General features: G+C 46.4%; 2 protein-coding genes across 3 annotated transcripts in view; one reads left to right on the forward strand and one right to left on the reverse strand.

The window, feature by feature from the left end:
- KIAA0355 (KIAA0355 ortholog) overlaps positions 1-13,715 on the forward strand; it is a 58,719-nt gene extending 45,004 nt beyond the window's left edge. For both annotated transcript variants that reach the window (XM_017826913.1, XM_017826914.1), the window contains exons 8-14: positions 623-720; positions 2,544-2,669; positions 3,138-4,105; positions 7,164-7,335; positions 8,131-8,265; positions 10,392-10,470; positions 11,050-13,715. In XM_017826913.1, coding sequence (XP_017682402.1) covers positions 623-720; positions 2,544-2,669; positions 3,138-4,105; positions 7,164-7,335; positions 8,131-8,265; positions 10,392-10,470; positions 11,050-11,373 — 1,902 coding nt within the window. In that variant the 3' untranslated portion in view covers positions 11,374-13,715. The remainder of the gene's footprint in view (positions 1-622; positions 721-2,543; positions 2,670-3,137; positions 4,106-7,163; positions 7,336-8,130; positions 8,266-10,391; positions 10,471-11,049) is intronic.
- A 557-nt stretch (positions 13,716-14,272) lies between these two features.
- SS18L2 (SS18 like 2) lies at positions 14,273-15,557 on the reverse strand. Its single transcript, XM_017826916.1, has 3 exons — positions 15,447-15,557; positions 15,193-15,269; positions 14,273-14,797 (listed from the first exon to the last, which is right to left on the reverse strand). The coding sequence occupies exons 1-3, from the start codon at positions 15,513-15,515 to the stop codon at positions 14,710-14,712; spliced, it is 234 nt and encodes a 77-aa protein (XP_017682405.1). The 5' UTR covers positions 15,516-15,557; the 3' UTR covers positions 14,273-14,709.
- Positions 15,558-15,653: the final 96 nt, after the last annotated feature.

A 15,653-nucleotide genomic window follows, 5' to 3' on the forward strand; every position in this document is an offset into this window, starting at 1 on the left:
CATGATATGGCTCAGAATTCAACAAACTGAACAGTCACTTCTCTTTCTATTTGGAAATTATATAATTAAATAACAGTGCAGCTTCATTAGGTAGAATAGAGGAACGTTGGTATGGAATTTTATAACCTTAAAAGGGGTGTGTACATTAGGAATTGTGACCCATGTGAAGGGTTTCCAACTGAATGCTGCTTGCCTATGTTACACCATTCACTGCAGTTAAATTATTTAAAATATTTTGCTAAATAGGTGTTTGGGAGCTATTAAAGTAGTAACTGTGTTAAGCCTCTCAAATGTAAGGGCTGTTGTGTGGAGCCATTGAGAACCACCAGCTGTGAGGTAAAGCAGCTGGTAACTGTGTAGTGATGCTTAACTACTGAGAAGAATGAAGTCCTTGAGAGACAGGTTACTGAACCCAATGATTTTATATTATTTTAAACATATACATTGAAATAGAAATATACTTACAATGATTTTGTGAGTCGGTTAGTTTTTATTTGGTTATTTTTTTGTACCTTTAGCACGGCTCAGAAATGAGACTATTGCAGCTTAACTACAGGGGTGATAAAATGACTAGAACTGATTCTTAAAATCATTTCCCTTTTATTTTCATTTTATTTGCTAGGTGGTTGTGGACACAGCACAGATTGAAAATAAAGAAGCCTATGCTCCTCAGATAAGTTTGGAAGGATCGAGAATTGTGGTGCAAGTTCCATCAACTTGGTAAATGAAAATACTGTATTGCAGATTATGACTGAAATATTTGGGTAAAATGATTGCAGTACAAAGGGGAGAGAGAATACTACACAATTATGGCACAGCTTCCTTAAGTTCCTTTATGTGAACTGTTTTAACACTTCTATTCCTGACAGGCTGTACTGGGGGCAACACAAAAGAGGCAGTGCTGGGACACTAAGACTTAAAAGTAAAAGCTTGATGATGAAAGAAAAGCCTTAAAAATAATAATCTAACAGTATTCCTGTTATGCTCCTCCCCAGCAGGTCCCAGCTGTTAGCTCAGCAAGGCCAGGAATTAGCTGAGTTCATGGGAGAGCCTTTGCTCTTTTTAGTGCTGTCATGACTCTGGACCCCGAGATGCTGTTCCTGCCAGTTTAGTTGACTGCCTAGGAAAGAGGGCTGGGGTTAATCTGGAGTTTAAGTGAGGATTTCTTCCCATTCAAAGCAATAATTTGGAATTAGAACACTCCTCTTACTTGGAAGCATTCAGTGTTAGGAACTTCAGTACAACAGAGTTTACTCTCCTGACTCCTTACTGAGTTGGCCTGTTTCTCGTGGTACTGATGGCGTGGCCAAGGGAGGAGTCTCCTGAAGCTGTACTGTGCCCTGGAACAGCCTCACCTGGAATATTGGAGCAGTTTTGGGCACCACAATGTAGGGAAGATATTGAGCCATTAGAGAGTATCCAAAGGAGGGACGCGAGGATGGGGAAGGGCCTTGATCTGAAGCCGTGTGAGGACACTGAGGGCACTTGGTGTGTTCAGCTGGAGCAGAGGAGACTGAGGGGAGACCTCAGTACAGTTTCAATTCCTGGGCAGGGGCAGAGGAGGGGCAGGGACTGAGCTCTGCTCTGGGGGGACCAGGGACAACACCCAGGGAATGGCTGGAGCTGTGTCAGGGCAGGCTCAGGTTGGATCTCAGGCAAAGGTTCTTCCCCCAGAGGCTGGTTGGGCACTGCCCAGGCTCCCCAGGGCAGTGGGCACAGCCCCAAGGCTGCCAGAGCTCCAGGGGGGTTTGGATGATCCTCTGGGGCACAGGGGGTGACTCTTGGGGATGGACCTGTGCAGGGCCAGGGGTTGGACTGGATGATCCTTGTGTGTCCCTCCCAACTCAGCATATTCTGTGATTCTGTGTTTGCCCAAAAGGAGTCTCCTGAAGGTGTTTCCCTAAGAGTCTCCCGATGCTGTGTTGCCCAAAAGAAGGGCTCTCCCGACGTGTGTTCCCGGGGCTCTCCCGAGTGTTTCCCGATCCATCCCATCCCATTCCCGTCGGGCAGCGCCTCCTGGTGTCTCGCGGTGGCAGCGCGGGGCCCGATCCCTGCGGCGCTGCCGGGCCGGCTCCGGGAATTCTGTGCCCCGAGGGACACGCAGCGATCCCGCACCTTCACAGCTCAGTGCCATCTCCCCCGGACCGCGGGATATGCGGGGTCATTCCTCACGGAGCCTGCCAGGCCGGGGCTCCCGGCGGTGCCTCCGGGCTGCTCCCGTGTGCGGGCAGTGTCGGCCCTTGCCGTGTCCCAGAAGGGGTGTTGGGTGCTCAGCGTTTGCTCTGCTGTGCCTCAGCTGTGCCTGCTCAAGAGCTCATCGGCAGTCATGATACAAATACATGGAATTGCTTAACTTTGCGTGGGATCACTTATGTGTCCCGCAGTAGAAGGAAACTGCTCTGGCTGCAGGCGCAGGAATCCCCAGGGGTTTGTGGGTTGTGCTGCAGGAGTGCAGCCACTGCCCTTCTGTTTTCTGATGTGGCAGAATTGTTTAAGGTGGAAAACAAACATTTTGATTTTTAGTTTAAACTTCATGATTACAGGTGCCTGAAAGAAGATCCAGCAACAATGTCTTTGCTACAGAGGAGTCTGGATCCGGAGAAGACCCTGGGGCTGGTAGATGTGCTCTACACTGCTGTGTTTGATATACACAGGTGGAAGGAAGGAAGGTACGTCTCCTCTTGAGCCTCACACTCCACTTCCTTAGTTTAAACTAAGCTGTCATTGCTGAGTGATCTGTGCTGAGAGATTTGATGGTACCAACTTGTCAGAAAGGGAAAATGGGAGTCCAGGTGAGAGTGAGACATTGGTAATCCCCATAGATACAGGAGGCTGCTTAAGACCAAACCAGCAGCTTTTCCAAGGGTACAAAAGTATTTGTTTCTCTCTTACAAAAATGCTTAATTTATATTAAATTAGGCTCCATTTAGGTCTTGAAACACAATTCTGATTTTCTTAAGGAATGGGAAGTAATGCAAATGCTAGCAATAATTTGCAGTTACCGTAAGAAGTAGCTGATGAACTTGGCAGTCTTTGGTGTTGTTTCTTTCTCTGTTATCCAAATCCACATTTTCCCCCAAAGTACAAACTCAGTTATGTTTTAGGTGGTTTGATATATGTGGTTCTCGTTGCTGCAGGGAGCAAGCTTTGCCTTGCATTCAGATCCAGTTACAGCGTGAAATCTCAGACTTTGGGAACCAGGTTGACTTGCCCTCGGGAAACGGAAGCAAATCTTCAGGGGGTCTCCAGAAGACATTCTCAAAACTGACCTCACGGTTTACAAAAAAAACTTCGTGCACCAGTACGAGCAGCACTGGAAGCTACTCCATCCCCAACACGCCTTCCAAAAACGTGTTCATAAGCTCCTGCTCCGAGGAGAAGGCGAAGGTGCCCCCGGCCGTGGACGCGCGGCTGCAGAGCATCCTGAGCATCGGGAGCTTCCCGCGGGCCGCGGAGCCGGGCACGGGCAGCCAGCTGGCCAACGGCTTCCTGGGGGACAGGCGGGACAGCTTCTTCAAGACAGATGATGGCAAGGATGACAAAGGTATGAATTTACCAACTGACCAAGAAATGCAGGACGTTATCGATTTCCTGTCTGGTTTCAACATGGGCAAATCCCAGCAGACCTCTCCGATGGTGAAAAGAAGGAACTCTGTTGCCTCCTCTGCAGCAGCGGAACAGAAGTCGGGGGCGGTCCAACAGCAGCCCCAGTCTGTGTCTCACCCTCCCCTGCATCCTCCTCAGCAAGGCTTGTCCCAGCAGCAGCAATCCCAAAAGCAGCAAATGCAGTATTACCAACACTTGCTTCAACCTATTGGACCACAGCAACGTGTACCTGCCAAATGGCTCAGTAATTCTTCACAGCAGCAAGCCCAGGCTGTTGGAACTGGATTGTCTCATATAAACCAGTGGAACAATCCTGGATTTTCAGATTTAAGCTCTGATTTGTACAGCTTGGGTCTTGTGAGCAGCTATATGGACAATATGATGTCAGAGATGTTAGGACAGAAACCACAAGGACCTAGGAACAACACATGGCCAAATCGTGACCAAACTGATGGAGTGTTTGGGATGTTGGGAGAAATCCTGCCTTTTGACCCTGCAGGTGTGTGCCTTTTCCTTTCTTATACTTTTGTAAGAGTCCTTTTCCAAAGAATGCTGTGAAATATTGCTGGCAATAACTGTGTTTCCTCGTGCTGCCCCCAGATGTGGGGGTGCTGACCAGGGCAGGCAGGGATTTGTGTTTGTGCCAGTTTGCTTTGTTAACAGAAGTTGATCTTGAAGTGCAAGAAACTTTCATTAATGAGCAGGCATGAGAACTGATTCCTTGTTTCTTGTCCCAGTTGTAGATGTTCCTCCTGTTCTTAATTTATAAAATTGTTTCAAATCAAACTCTTGGGCTCAGGTATTTTCCCTCTCCCCAGAATGACTCTTCCTGCTCTTTACTAGTCTTGTAATATGGAGATAGTGATGCATCTTTCTCATATCCCCACATTTTCCCTCCATTACTCTGCAATTCCATGGGAATCATGCTGCAACTGGTTCTGCAGTGAAAAGCTTGGATGTCGAAGGATTAGAGACTAAAAAGCAAGTGCCATGAGGTTTGCCAGATGTGTTTGGACCACCAATAAATTGCAAATATGGATGGATTGTTGTCAAAGATGAAGTGAGATAAAATTTTAGTCATAAACAAAGAGCTGAAGTCTAAGAAATCAGCTGTAGAATCTCAGAGGAGATGAGTGTTCAATCCCCTGTAGGGGCCCTTCACTGAACAGTTGGACTCCGTGATCCTGTGGGTCCCTTCCAACCCAGAATATTCTGTGATTCCGACTGTAGTACTCAGAACAACTTACACATCCCTTGCCTTGTAAATATAATCCCTGTTGGCCTGGAACACAGCTCCAGGAATGCTGCAGTGTGCACTCAGGGAAGCTGCCTGGAGGGAGGCAGCACGAGGACAGGAAACCCTTTATCAGAGCAGGATCCGGTTCCCAGGGCTCTGTCTGTCTTTGGAACGTGGAGGTGTCTCAAACCAGCTCCTTTGGCTCGTAATTCTTAGTTATTTTGTCAGTTTAGTTGATAAATCAGTGGAGTTTATAAGGCAAAAATAGGCATCATAGTTATGTTGTTGCTTAACACCTGTAAGTCTGAATTAGCATAATCTTACTTATGGTATGGATTTAAGGATTATCACAACCTTTAAGTAAGGACAGAGTGATCTTTACTAAGCACTAAATCCATGTGTGTCTGTGTAGGGAAAAGACAGCAGGTATACAAAGAACTGGCATTTTCAGCATTTTGAATCCATTCTATTTCTGTAGTATTTTCCTTTCAGTCTCTATAAAACTACTCAGTTTGGTCCACTGGATGAAGATCAAGGACTTAGGAAGTGACACTCAGAAAAGGTGACTTAAGCTCATCAGTGGTGCTCAGTGCATTGCCCTTTTACACTTGTAGTGATAAGTAAACAGTATTTTCCACAGATCTGGAATTTAAAAAACCAAAACCAACCAAACAAAAAAACCCCTTCCAATTGAACAGACTTTTCCATTGGAAAGATAACTTTTCTTCATAGAACTTGCCAGGTTGAGCTGTGGTGTAGGAATTTTCAATCTAAGCTTTAGTTAGTGAAGTACAAAAAGCTTTACAACACAAAACATTTTTTTCATTTCCAGGCTTTCCTAGGACTGCACATTTGTCATTTGAAAGAAATCACATTACTATTTTAATAAATATTTTTAGCGTCTGAAAATGTCTCTTTTCAGATGCAAATGTACTAATTAAGAATTTATAAAGTTGATGGCTTTTCATGTCAAAGGCTTAACTAGCTACCAAAAATGTATTTTGCAGTACTTCTATCACCTGTAAGGACTTGATGAAGGAATGTTGCAAAAGGTAACACAGGTTTCTGTTTTGAATATACCAGTGATTTAGCATTAAGTGCTACCCACAGGGAAAAAGCCTGGATGCCCTTCAGATCCCATCCAGACTCTGTCCTTGGATCTGAGGAGCTGTCTGGCTTCCAGCCTCATCTTAAGCTGATATAAAGATGTTTCAGAGGGAGAAGGAGCATTAGTGGGGATGTTTTGTTTCTGTCACAGCTCTGTCCCTTGCTTGGGTAGTAAAGGATGCAGAGAAACAAAATTACCTCCCTGTCATTTGCATCCCACAAAACATCGTGGAGCTCTTTTCTGGACGTGTCAAATGAGGATAAGGAAACTTATCTTGTAAATGCAGAATTGAATGTAGGGAGCTGCCACAGGAAAGAGGTTTCTGCTTCCTGAGCTGTGCATGATTGTTGGATGTTCTTCAGTCCTCACTCTTAATCTCGGACTGAGCCTGGCAAGCAGCAGCTCTGCACTTCCCACTGCAATTCCTGTGTGTGTAGTCTAGACATCTTCCATAAATCCAGTCAGATTGCAAAGGCTTTTCTCAGGGAAGAAAAAACAAAAGGCAAAGAGAAACAGAAGCTGTGGAAACTCAATTACACTGAGTCATAGCAGCATTCCTTCTAATCTAACTGCTCACTCTGACCAGTGGAGCATTGAAACACTTCTGCATTAAGGCTTTTGCTGTGTCTGCTCAAGATCATGCTCATCCTTTACCAGATGCTTGGGACACATTTAAGAATGAAAGAATTTTTAAATTACTGCTTTTTTCTGTAAATGTGATTCTTACTCTGAAATATTTTGTCGGTCAGGATCAAAATGTTTTCCAAATTCTTTCATCCTTGTAGGAAGTAGGCAGTTTTGGGGCTCTGAAATCCTGATTTCCCTGGTAAGCAGGACCACAACTTAGCTGGTTGCACTCCTGCATCAACTATAGTAATTGGAGTGTTCTTTTTTGCTGAGCGTGGATAAATGTACAGGCTTTAAATCTGCTGATGGATATTGGACCTGTCAGTGTGCACACATATCACAGTACAGATCCTACTTCCCTGCTGGAATGCAAGGGTGTAGTTCCAAGTGTTAATTATTACCCCCCGGGTGCTGTGTATGTGCCTGTCAGACATTTCCCGCTCCCTGAAGAGGAACCCACCGGTGGCTCCCATTTGCCAGCAGGGAGGGGATTTTGCTGGGTGGGGGGTGAAGCCTGAAGGATGGAATTCGGGGTAAGTGCGGCAGCAGGAGCCGGATGTCAGCAGTGTTGGTTTGTCCCCGCAGTTGGCTCTGATCCCGAGTTCGCCCGCTACGTCGCCGGGGTGAACCAGGCCATGCAGCAGAAGCGGCAGGCGCAGCAGCTCCGCCGGCCCAGCACCAGCACCGCGCGCGGCAACTGGGCCCTGCCCGACGAGCCCCACAAAACATGGCCCTTCCCCGAGTACTTCGCAGAGGGGTAAGACACTGTGGGACTGTCTGGCAGCCTGACTTGGCAGGATGTGGCAGTGCTGGATGTTTTTTCCAGCTGCACTTCCTTCTGTCAGGAGTGAGCAACGAGCCCCTCCTGCTTTGCAGGGGCACTGATGGGTTTGATGTCTCCTCTGGAGTGGTGTGGAGACCCACTGTGCCTCCAGAGGGAATAAGGCATCTATAGCACAGATGCATTCAGAGAGTTTTCTCTGAATATTCTGAAAACCTTTGAGACCCACTTTTGATGAAAAGTGATGCAGTGCCTGACTGAATTAAGTTTTCCAGATTTTAGCCACTTAATCTTGCTCCTAAAAGGCAGGTACCTCACAGCAAGTACATTAGTGGTTCTTAGTCTCTTCCAAATCATAACTATTTACAGCAACAGAAGTGTTTCAAGATTCTCTGTCCCTTTGTCCACAGTGTAACAGCTGTGACTTGAGCTGGTGTGAAACCAGTAGGACAGTTGTGTTCTGGCTCAGTTTTGCAGTGAAAAAGTCAAGTGATTCCAAACCCAAGCATCACTTCTCCTTCCTGAACAGGAGAGGCACTTTTAATGGACATTATTGTTTTAGTAAAATATATATAAAGAAGCTGTAACAGACAAAGCAGTTAATGTGACCACTGAGATAAGTGAAAGTATTTGTGTTACTGGCACATTTTCCCAAGTATTGAAATGTCTTTGTTTTCTGAGGTATCACCTGTGACAGGCTCAGCACAACTGGGACACATTCTGGACCAGGCACTGTAAATACAAGGACTAACACAACTTCTTGTGTTGCAGTGATGTGACAAATAGCTGGTCTGGAACTCAAGGAGACTCTGCCAGCTCCAGTGATGAGACCTCCTCAGCCAACGGAGACAGCCTCTTCTCCATGTTCTCAGGGCCAGACCTTGTTGCTGCTGTGAAGCAGAGGAGGTGAGCAGAATGAACAGAAATACAGAGCACTCTGTAAGATTCCTTTTTTATATCTATAATTTCATTTGAGTCTCCAGCCAAAGGAAATTCCTGCTGATGAGACACAGTTACAGGGTCAGTGTGTGCACTGCACGGGTGGGTTGGGTCAGTGCATTCCCAAAGGGAGGTGAGTTGGCAGCTCCCTCCTCCTACAAACCAGCCCTGTGCAAACAGCTGAGACTCAGGACAGCAGGAAAGGTCAGATGCTTTCCCTCTTCCAAGAGGTTCTCTTTTGGATGCTGCTTCTTTCCAAACTCCTGGGGTGTTAGAGACCCATGCTGAGCTGGTTTGCAGACTGTGCCTGGCAGCAGCTCTGCTGTGCCCCTGACACTGCCCTGGGGTGGCAGTGAGTGCCCCCTGGCACTGGGGAAGTGCTGCTCTGTGGTGTAGACTTGTCTCACCTTGGCTGCCACTGCCCTTCTGGGAGTCCTAAATACACTGGTTAGTCCTTTATTTCTGACAATATGAAGAGGTGGCTTAATTGCCTTCATAAATAATTTCAGTAGCTTAAAAACTAAGCCAGGATTTCCAGCTCTGAACAATCCCCTTCCAGCAGCAGGAATTGCAGCAGTTGCTCTCTGCAGTTCTGAAGGGCTGGAGGCTCAGTGTGTCTGGGGCCTCAGTGATTCCATAGCTGAGGGCACTTAGAACAACAGTAACAAAAGGCACAAGATGAAGCTTGAATACCAACCCAGTTCCAATCTGGGATCATTCTCTCAAACTGTTTCTCAGAGTCTTTTTGAAAAATAGAACAAGTTAGTTCTGTGGCCAAAAATTCTGGTTTTGTTTACATCATAAAATAATTCAGTCAGTACCTTTAGATACAAGATTGTCTGTCTGCTTTTTGGTGCCCAGAAGTTGTCAGTGGGTGCACTGCCAGTTTCCCCCAGGTTGTACCTGGATTGCTGTTTTTATGTGCATTGTCAGAAAGGAACTGACCAAATGAGGAGCTGTTTTCTGAACCTTTACACTTACCAAGACTTTATAGAGAGGGAACAGAAACTGAGCTTCAATGGATGCTAAATTGAAGTTAATGGAAGAGAGCCACTGCATAAACATCACAGAAGAAGTAATTATTTGTATTTTTTTAAAAAAGCAGCAGGGAAAGAAAATACAATAGCACCTAAGGGGTGAATTAACCTGCCAAGCCAGCAGACAGCTAGAGATGGATCATGGAGTGACTCATGGAGCAAGAACAAGAAAAGCCTGTGCTTTATGTAGAGCTCTGAAGAGCAGAAGGAAGTTCCCAAGGAGGGTACTTCACTGAACAAAGACTTCAGCTGAAGTAACAATACTACTGTCTTATGTTCCTTTGAGGAAGAAAAATGTTCTCCAGTTGAGGGTCTGATAAAATACCAGAGCTAAACCTAGGCAGCAAGAGAAGGCAAAAGGGTTGGGTGTGCTAAAGCTGACCTGCAAAGGGCTGCTTACCCATGGAGGCCTGATGGTTGGAGCATGCTGATTGGGTTTTTTTAAGGAAAGGATGAAATAAAAGATTCTGCTTTAATCTAATCCCACCCCCTAAAAAAACTCCAAAACACAAGACTAAAAAAATCTTTCAGAATGCCCACGTGGTCAAGGATTTCTGTTTGATACCAGGCATTAGGTCACAAATTTAAACTGAAGGTGGCATGTTTTTCTTCAGTCAAGTCACTGTGCTTCAGCAGATGCTTCACTTGTTCAACTGTTCTTTTATCTTGTCTGTAAAGTTGTTTCAGAAAACATACTTAAAAAAGCCCAAAGAAACACAAACCATGAGAGCAGGTGACAGAAAAGGCAATTTCTGGCAGATTTCTTCCAGGTGGGCAAAAGCCTAACCCAGCTCCCGCTCACCTCTACACAGACCTTGCTGAAGTTGTAGCTCCAAGAAGTGCTGCAGTGCCATTCCCTGCCTGGGCTCAGTGATCAGGTTCTTTCTGTTGCTGCCTTTGCCTGTACGGAGCAAAAAGTACCTGAAACCCTCTGGAACAGCAGGACCCACTGTGGGGTGTGACAGGCTGAGACCAGGAATGGGCTGTGCCAGGGGCACGGTGATGGGGGTGAGTCATTGAAAAACCAGCAGTGACTGTCCCTCTCTCTCTGGGCAGAAAGCACAGCAGTGGTGAGCAGGAGCCCAGCACGCTGCCGTCGCCGCCCCTCCTGTCTGCAGCTGATGACCGCAGCCAGGTGAGCTCAGCTCGGGCCTTGCTCCTCTTTGTGTGTGGGGGGGTCTGCACTAGGAAAACAACTGGAACAGCATCTGGATCTCCAGATCGGTTACTTCAGCAAAACCCCAAACCATCTGCACTCGGGGAGTACAAAAGTCACCAAATTTAAATAATAAAATCGGAAATTACTTACTTCTTTCCCTTTTATTGGGGCCACTGTGTCATGCTGAAGTAAATTCAAAGGTTTTTTAACAGGCAGATGTGTTAAGAATCCAGAGTGCTTTCCAGGCATCCATTGTGCTTTCAAATGTAAGTTATGACCCTGGGATGAGCTCAGTTGGTTAGAACATGCTGCTGGTAACACCAGGGTTGTGGTTTGATCCCTGTATGGGCCATTCACTGAAGAGCTGGCCTTGATGATCCTTGTGGTCACTGCTTGGATTTCGCAGAATATTCTGGGTTGGAAGGGACCCACAAGTCTGTGAAACCTTCTGAAAATGTCTTAAGGAGGGGACAAGGTGACGTGTCAAGTATTGTCTCGAAACCAAAGCGTGTTGGTATCGAGAGAAGCCGACCCCGGCTGGTTTTGTTTTCTCAGGACAGCAAGACCAAAACGTGGCCCCCGAAGGCGCCGTGGCAGCACTCGTCCTCGGTGACGGGCCCCCTGCCCGGCCAGAGCTCGTCCCTGTACCCCCTGGGCAGCCCCGTGAGCCAGTGGAGCGACACGATGCAGCTCCTGCCGTCGCCCCTGTGGGCCAACGACTGCGCCCCGGCCGCCGGCATCTCCTCCGGCTTCGCCTTCGCGCAGCAGCAGCAGCAGCAACAATCCCAACAGGCTTCCCAGCACAAACAGATCAACAAGGGCTTCAAATCCTTCCCGGTGAAGCACGAGCGCAGACCATCGTACCTGCCCCAGTACTGACTGTTCCTCCTGCAGAGCAGCACAGGGCCAGAGGGAACGGCGCAGCTTCCGTGCCCGGGGGTGTTGGCTGTGTCCTGGTGATCTCATTGACGGGGAGCTGAAGGGGTTTGGGGGAGAGACAGACAAACTCTCGAGTTGTGACTGACAGTGCTGAGCAAATGTGGCCAATATGTTTGTTGGTGGACATGAAACAGCCCAAAACTGTGATGTAGAAATGCTTTTAAAAATGTGTATATTGCCTTTACTTTCAAAACATTTTTTTTTCTAAAAAGAACTGCTGAAGGACTACCATACAAGAAACACTGTATTTTATAGCTATTTTTCATATAGATTTATAGTTAAACATCTTACTGAAACACATTGAATATGTTGGAGCAAATATATAGTGGTCACTTTGCTCAACACTGTTTGTGTTTAAATTTATAAAGGACAAGCTGTAGAGCCTTTGTATTCTCATTATGGCCCGTGGGCAGCTTTTTTTAAATGAAGTGCAGCAGCAGCTTTCGCTGTGCCACACAAATGAGTTCACTGGGAGCTGCTGCAGGAACAGCTGCAGACTGAGCTCCGTGGCAGTTTCCTCACTCCAGGATGAGCAGAGCCCTTCCCTGAGCTGCTGGAGCCGACGGCTCCTGGGTGGCTGCCGTGGCTCCGGGTCTCAACACCCTGTTCCTTAGGCAGCCTTTGGCCAGAGCTGTGCCCACACAGGGCTCCTGCAGTGTGTGAAAGCAAAGCCTAAGAGACTACTTGCTTTTATTTAAAGTCTTATTTCAGATGCTACAGTTGATTAAAAATTGTGAGCTGGCTCAGAAGATACTAAAACTGAAACGTGGGGTAGCAGTTAGTTAAAAGAACATTATTTTTTTTAAAAGGATAAAGTAATTATTTGCAGTCAATATGTGCCATTAAGTGAACCTGTGGAATTAGGAATAATCTTCCAACCAAAGTGGATCCGGGAGAGTGACTGGTGCTTAAAAATTGAAGAACAATGGTAAATATATGTATAGCTATCCCACTGTATATGAATTGAGATTACAGAAGATTCTTTATATAGTTAGAGCTTATTTAAATTTTCATATTTCATCTTTGAAAGAGTCTAAAAACCACAATATTTTCTGGTATAAGAGTTTTGACAGTATTAATCTTATTTTTGTATTTTTCTTAAGTCATATCATTCTAATATGTTAACTACTAGTAAAATGGGTTATTAGTTCTAACTACATAATTTTTCAATGAAGATAAAGCACATTTGTTGGTTTTGGTTTTACAAACTAATTACATCTATATCTAAAGATACCAAAAAACAAATACATTATATATATATATATATAAAGTATACACAACACTAAAACTATTAAACATCTGGGTATTTCAAACCCATCCACCTTTTTTGTTTGTATGGTGACGGGCTCTATTTGCAGGCCCAGATTGTTACCTTTTGTGCTGTTTGAGGATGCCAATGTTGCCTGTATTTATGATATTGTCACCATGTTTTCTGAAACTTCATACTTACCATGTTTACAAAGATTTGTTTGCTGTACATAGACTTTTTACAGTAATGTGCTTTGCACAATCAGTGTGGCTTCTGTCTGTAAATTGTTAATGGTCTGTACTACTATAATTTTGAAAACCCTCCACTGAAAATGTTAGTGGTTATTTAACTTGATGAATGGTTTTGAGTTTCCTAAATCTTGTCGTTTAGATCTAATATTAAAGCCTAAATTTGGTTGTACTTACTGATTATTCATACTAAGACCAAAATGGAAGTTAATGAAAACACTTAATTTTGAACTTTTTTCTAACAAGTGCCAAAATGATTGCTCTAGTTTTTGCAGTTTATTCATAATTACAAATGCTGTCGAGTTCCTGGACCTACATCAGTGAAAACAAAGAAAGTTTGTCTGCATTTTGACCACGTGGGTGCTACTCTGTCCTTTGCTTCCGATTGTTCTGAACACTGGTAATTTTAAGAATTGTTGCACTTGGCAAATGAGTCTTGCCCTTAAACTTCACTTACACTGCCAAGTGCAAGGGTTTGGTGCTTAGTTAACTTACCCTTATTGCAGTGCTTCTTGTGAATAGCTAATGCTTCTGAACTGGAACTGTACAGTTTGTATTTTAAAGCTTCTGTAAAAGTAAACTATTTGCTTTATTAAAGATATACATTTAATAGGTCATACCTGTTTAAAATATGCACCTTGCTGAAAATGAGCAGCACCTTAAACTGTAACTTTGGTTTGTAAACAAAGATCTTATTTCATTAACATGGGATTATTTAACAGTTTGAAAATTGTCAACTGCCTACTTACTGACTCATCATATAAAAACAAACTTTATGCACTGTACAATTTGAAGCATCTTTAAAGCTACTTTCCCAAGCAGATGGCAGTGGAGGACCTGGCACAGGCACTGCCTCAGCAGGGTCTCTGGCCCCGTAGTGCAGATGAACATTGCCAACTTCACCTGCGTTTTCAGCAGTCACAGAGTAAATAACTGTGATGGGAGTGAGCAACAGTGAACTCCATCCCCCTGCCCACAACTGTCAAGGCTCTTAGTTCAGCTGATGTTATGGTGGCACCGGAGTGCCACATCCAGGTGGGCAGGCTGCTGTGCTCCTTGGGGGTGAGTACAAACAGGCAGCTGGACACAAGTGCTGACAGATACCCAGGAGCCACATGAACCCCCCTGAATGCACAAGAATTCACTTGTTCAGTCTGCAGTACACGGCCTTCCCAGCACAGAGGAAAAGCCTTGACATGAGTGGGGCTCGCTGGAATAAAGGCTGGGTTTGTCCCTTGCACTGAAGTGCAGCAATCCCCTCCTTCCCAGGAAAGTTAATATTTGTTTCACTGAATCACTGAGCTGCTCCTTTGTTAACATGTTGTATTAATTCACAATATACTACAGTTTACAAAGAACATCTTTATTCAGCACAATTCTGATACAGGACCCAAATGGCTCTATATATGGCAACATATGCCTGACTGTGTCATGCTGGAGGTAGCAGTCACCTGGTGAAGTGCTTACCCTGTTACTGCAGAACCTTAGTCATAAAACAGGCTCTGCTTCCAGCAGTGCTGTCTGGCTGTGCTCAAAGTACACTGCACTGAGTTTTTCAGAGGGAAAAAGGCACTGTGATAATTATTAATCACCCTTAAGCTGTGTTGACTACAGTAACAGAGGAAGAACTAGCCTAATACTACATGGAAAACTACAGTCACATTTTAAACACACAAGTACCAATCACTTTTTACCTGCCTTTCAAGACCACAAAGCTGGACTCCTAAACTAAGTATTTCTACAGAGTCTGAAAGCAGCACTGCTCTGTGCAGGTGTCAGTCAGTCTGCAGTCTTCTGTGTGCCGGGCGGTGTGGCATCTGCAATTGTGGCTAAATAAATGAGGTTTCTGTGCAGGATATGCTGGTACCTGTGAGAGAAGGAAACACAGTGTCTGGGTAACCTGGTCTTTCATAGCCACCTACCCACACCTGTCACTTTTGCAATCTGATCAGGATTTGCTAACCGGTAAAGAAATAGCAAACTAGAACAGTAAATCAGGGGAAACGTGTTCTTGTTCGGGGTGTGTGTCACACACGGGGCGCGCAGAGCCCGCAGAGCCGCTGTCACAGGACACTGAGTGAACACCCTCACGGAGCCGGCGGGGTCACTCCGTCGGGGGCAGCTTTGCTTTATACATCTGTGACAATGATTCTGATGAAGTCCATTCATAAGCCCGGACGCATTTGCTTCGTGGTGCTAAAGCTCTGGGCCCGGGAGCCGCGTTCCCTCCCGTCACCGGCCCTGCCCGCCCCGGTCACTCACTGCACGCAGTCGGTGGCGCGGCCCTTGCTCTGGTACTCCACGATGCACCGGATCAGCTGGTCGTTCTCCTCCAGCAGCTGCGGACAGAGCGCGGTCACCGCCCGCCCCGCCACGGCCGGCCCCGGCCCCCGACCGCCCAGTCCCGGCCCAGTCCCTGCTCCAATCCCGGCTCCATCTCGGCCCACTCCCTTCAGTCTCGGTTCCAATCCTGGCCCAGCCCCGTCAGTCCCGGTCAGCCCCGTGCCGGCGCTCACCCTCTGCAGGGTGTCCTGGTTCACCTCTGCCTTCCCCCGCAGCCGCTCGGGCACGAACACCACGGACATGGCGGCGCCCCCGCCGCCTGAGGGGCTCCCGGGGCCCCGCCCCCGCCGCCTCCCATTGGCTGACAGTCGCGCACGCGCCGCGGCCCCCCCCCGCCCCGGAAGCGCCCGAGGCCCAGCCCGGGCCCAAACCGCCCTCCC

Source organism: Lepidothrix coronata, unplaced genomic scaffold (assembly GCF_001604755.1).
Source record: "Lepidothrix coronata isolate B3197 unplaced genomic scaffold, Lepidothrix_coronata-1.0 Scaffold132, whole genome shotgun sequence".
Classification (NCBI taxonomy): Eukaryota; Metazoa; Chordata; class Aves; order Passeriformes; family Pipridae; genus Lepidothrix; species Lepidothrix coronata.

Excerpts from the sequence above, each read along its gene's own strand:
- SS18L2 (XM_017826916.1), bottom strand. The coding sequence starts at position 15,515 with ATGTCCGTGGTGTTCGTGCCCGAGCGGCTGCGGGGGAAGGCAGAGGTG. Across the intron at positions 15,270-15,446 it reads ACCAGGACACCCTGCAGAGG|CTGCTGGAGGAGAACGACCA; the intron begins GTGAGCGCCGGC and ends CTCTGTCCGCAG. Across the intron at positions 14,798-15,192 it reads CGCGCCACCGACTGCGTGCA|GTACCAGCATATCCTGCACA; the intron begins GTGAGTGACCGG and ends CTTCTCTCACAG.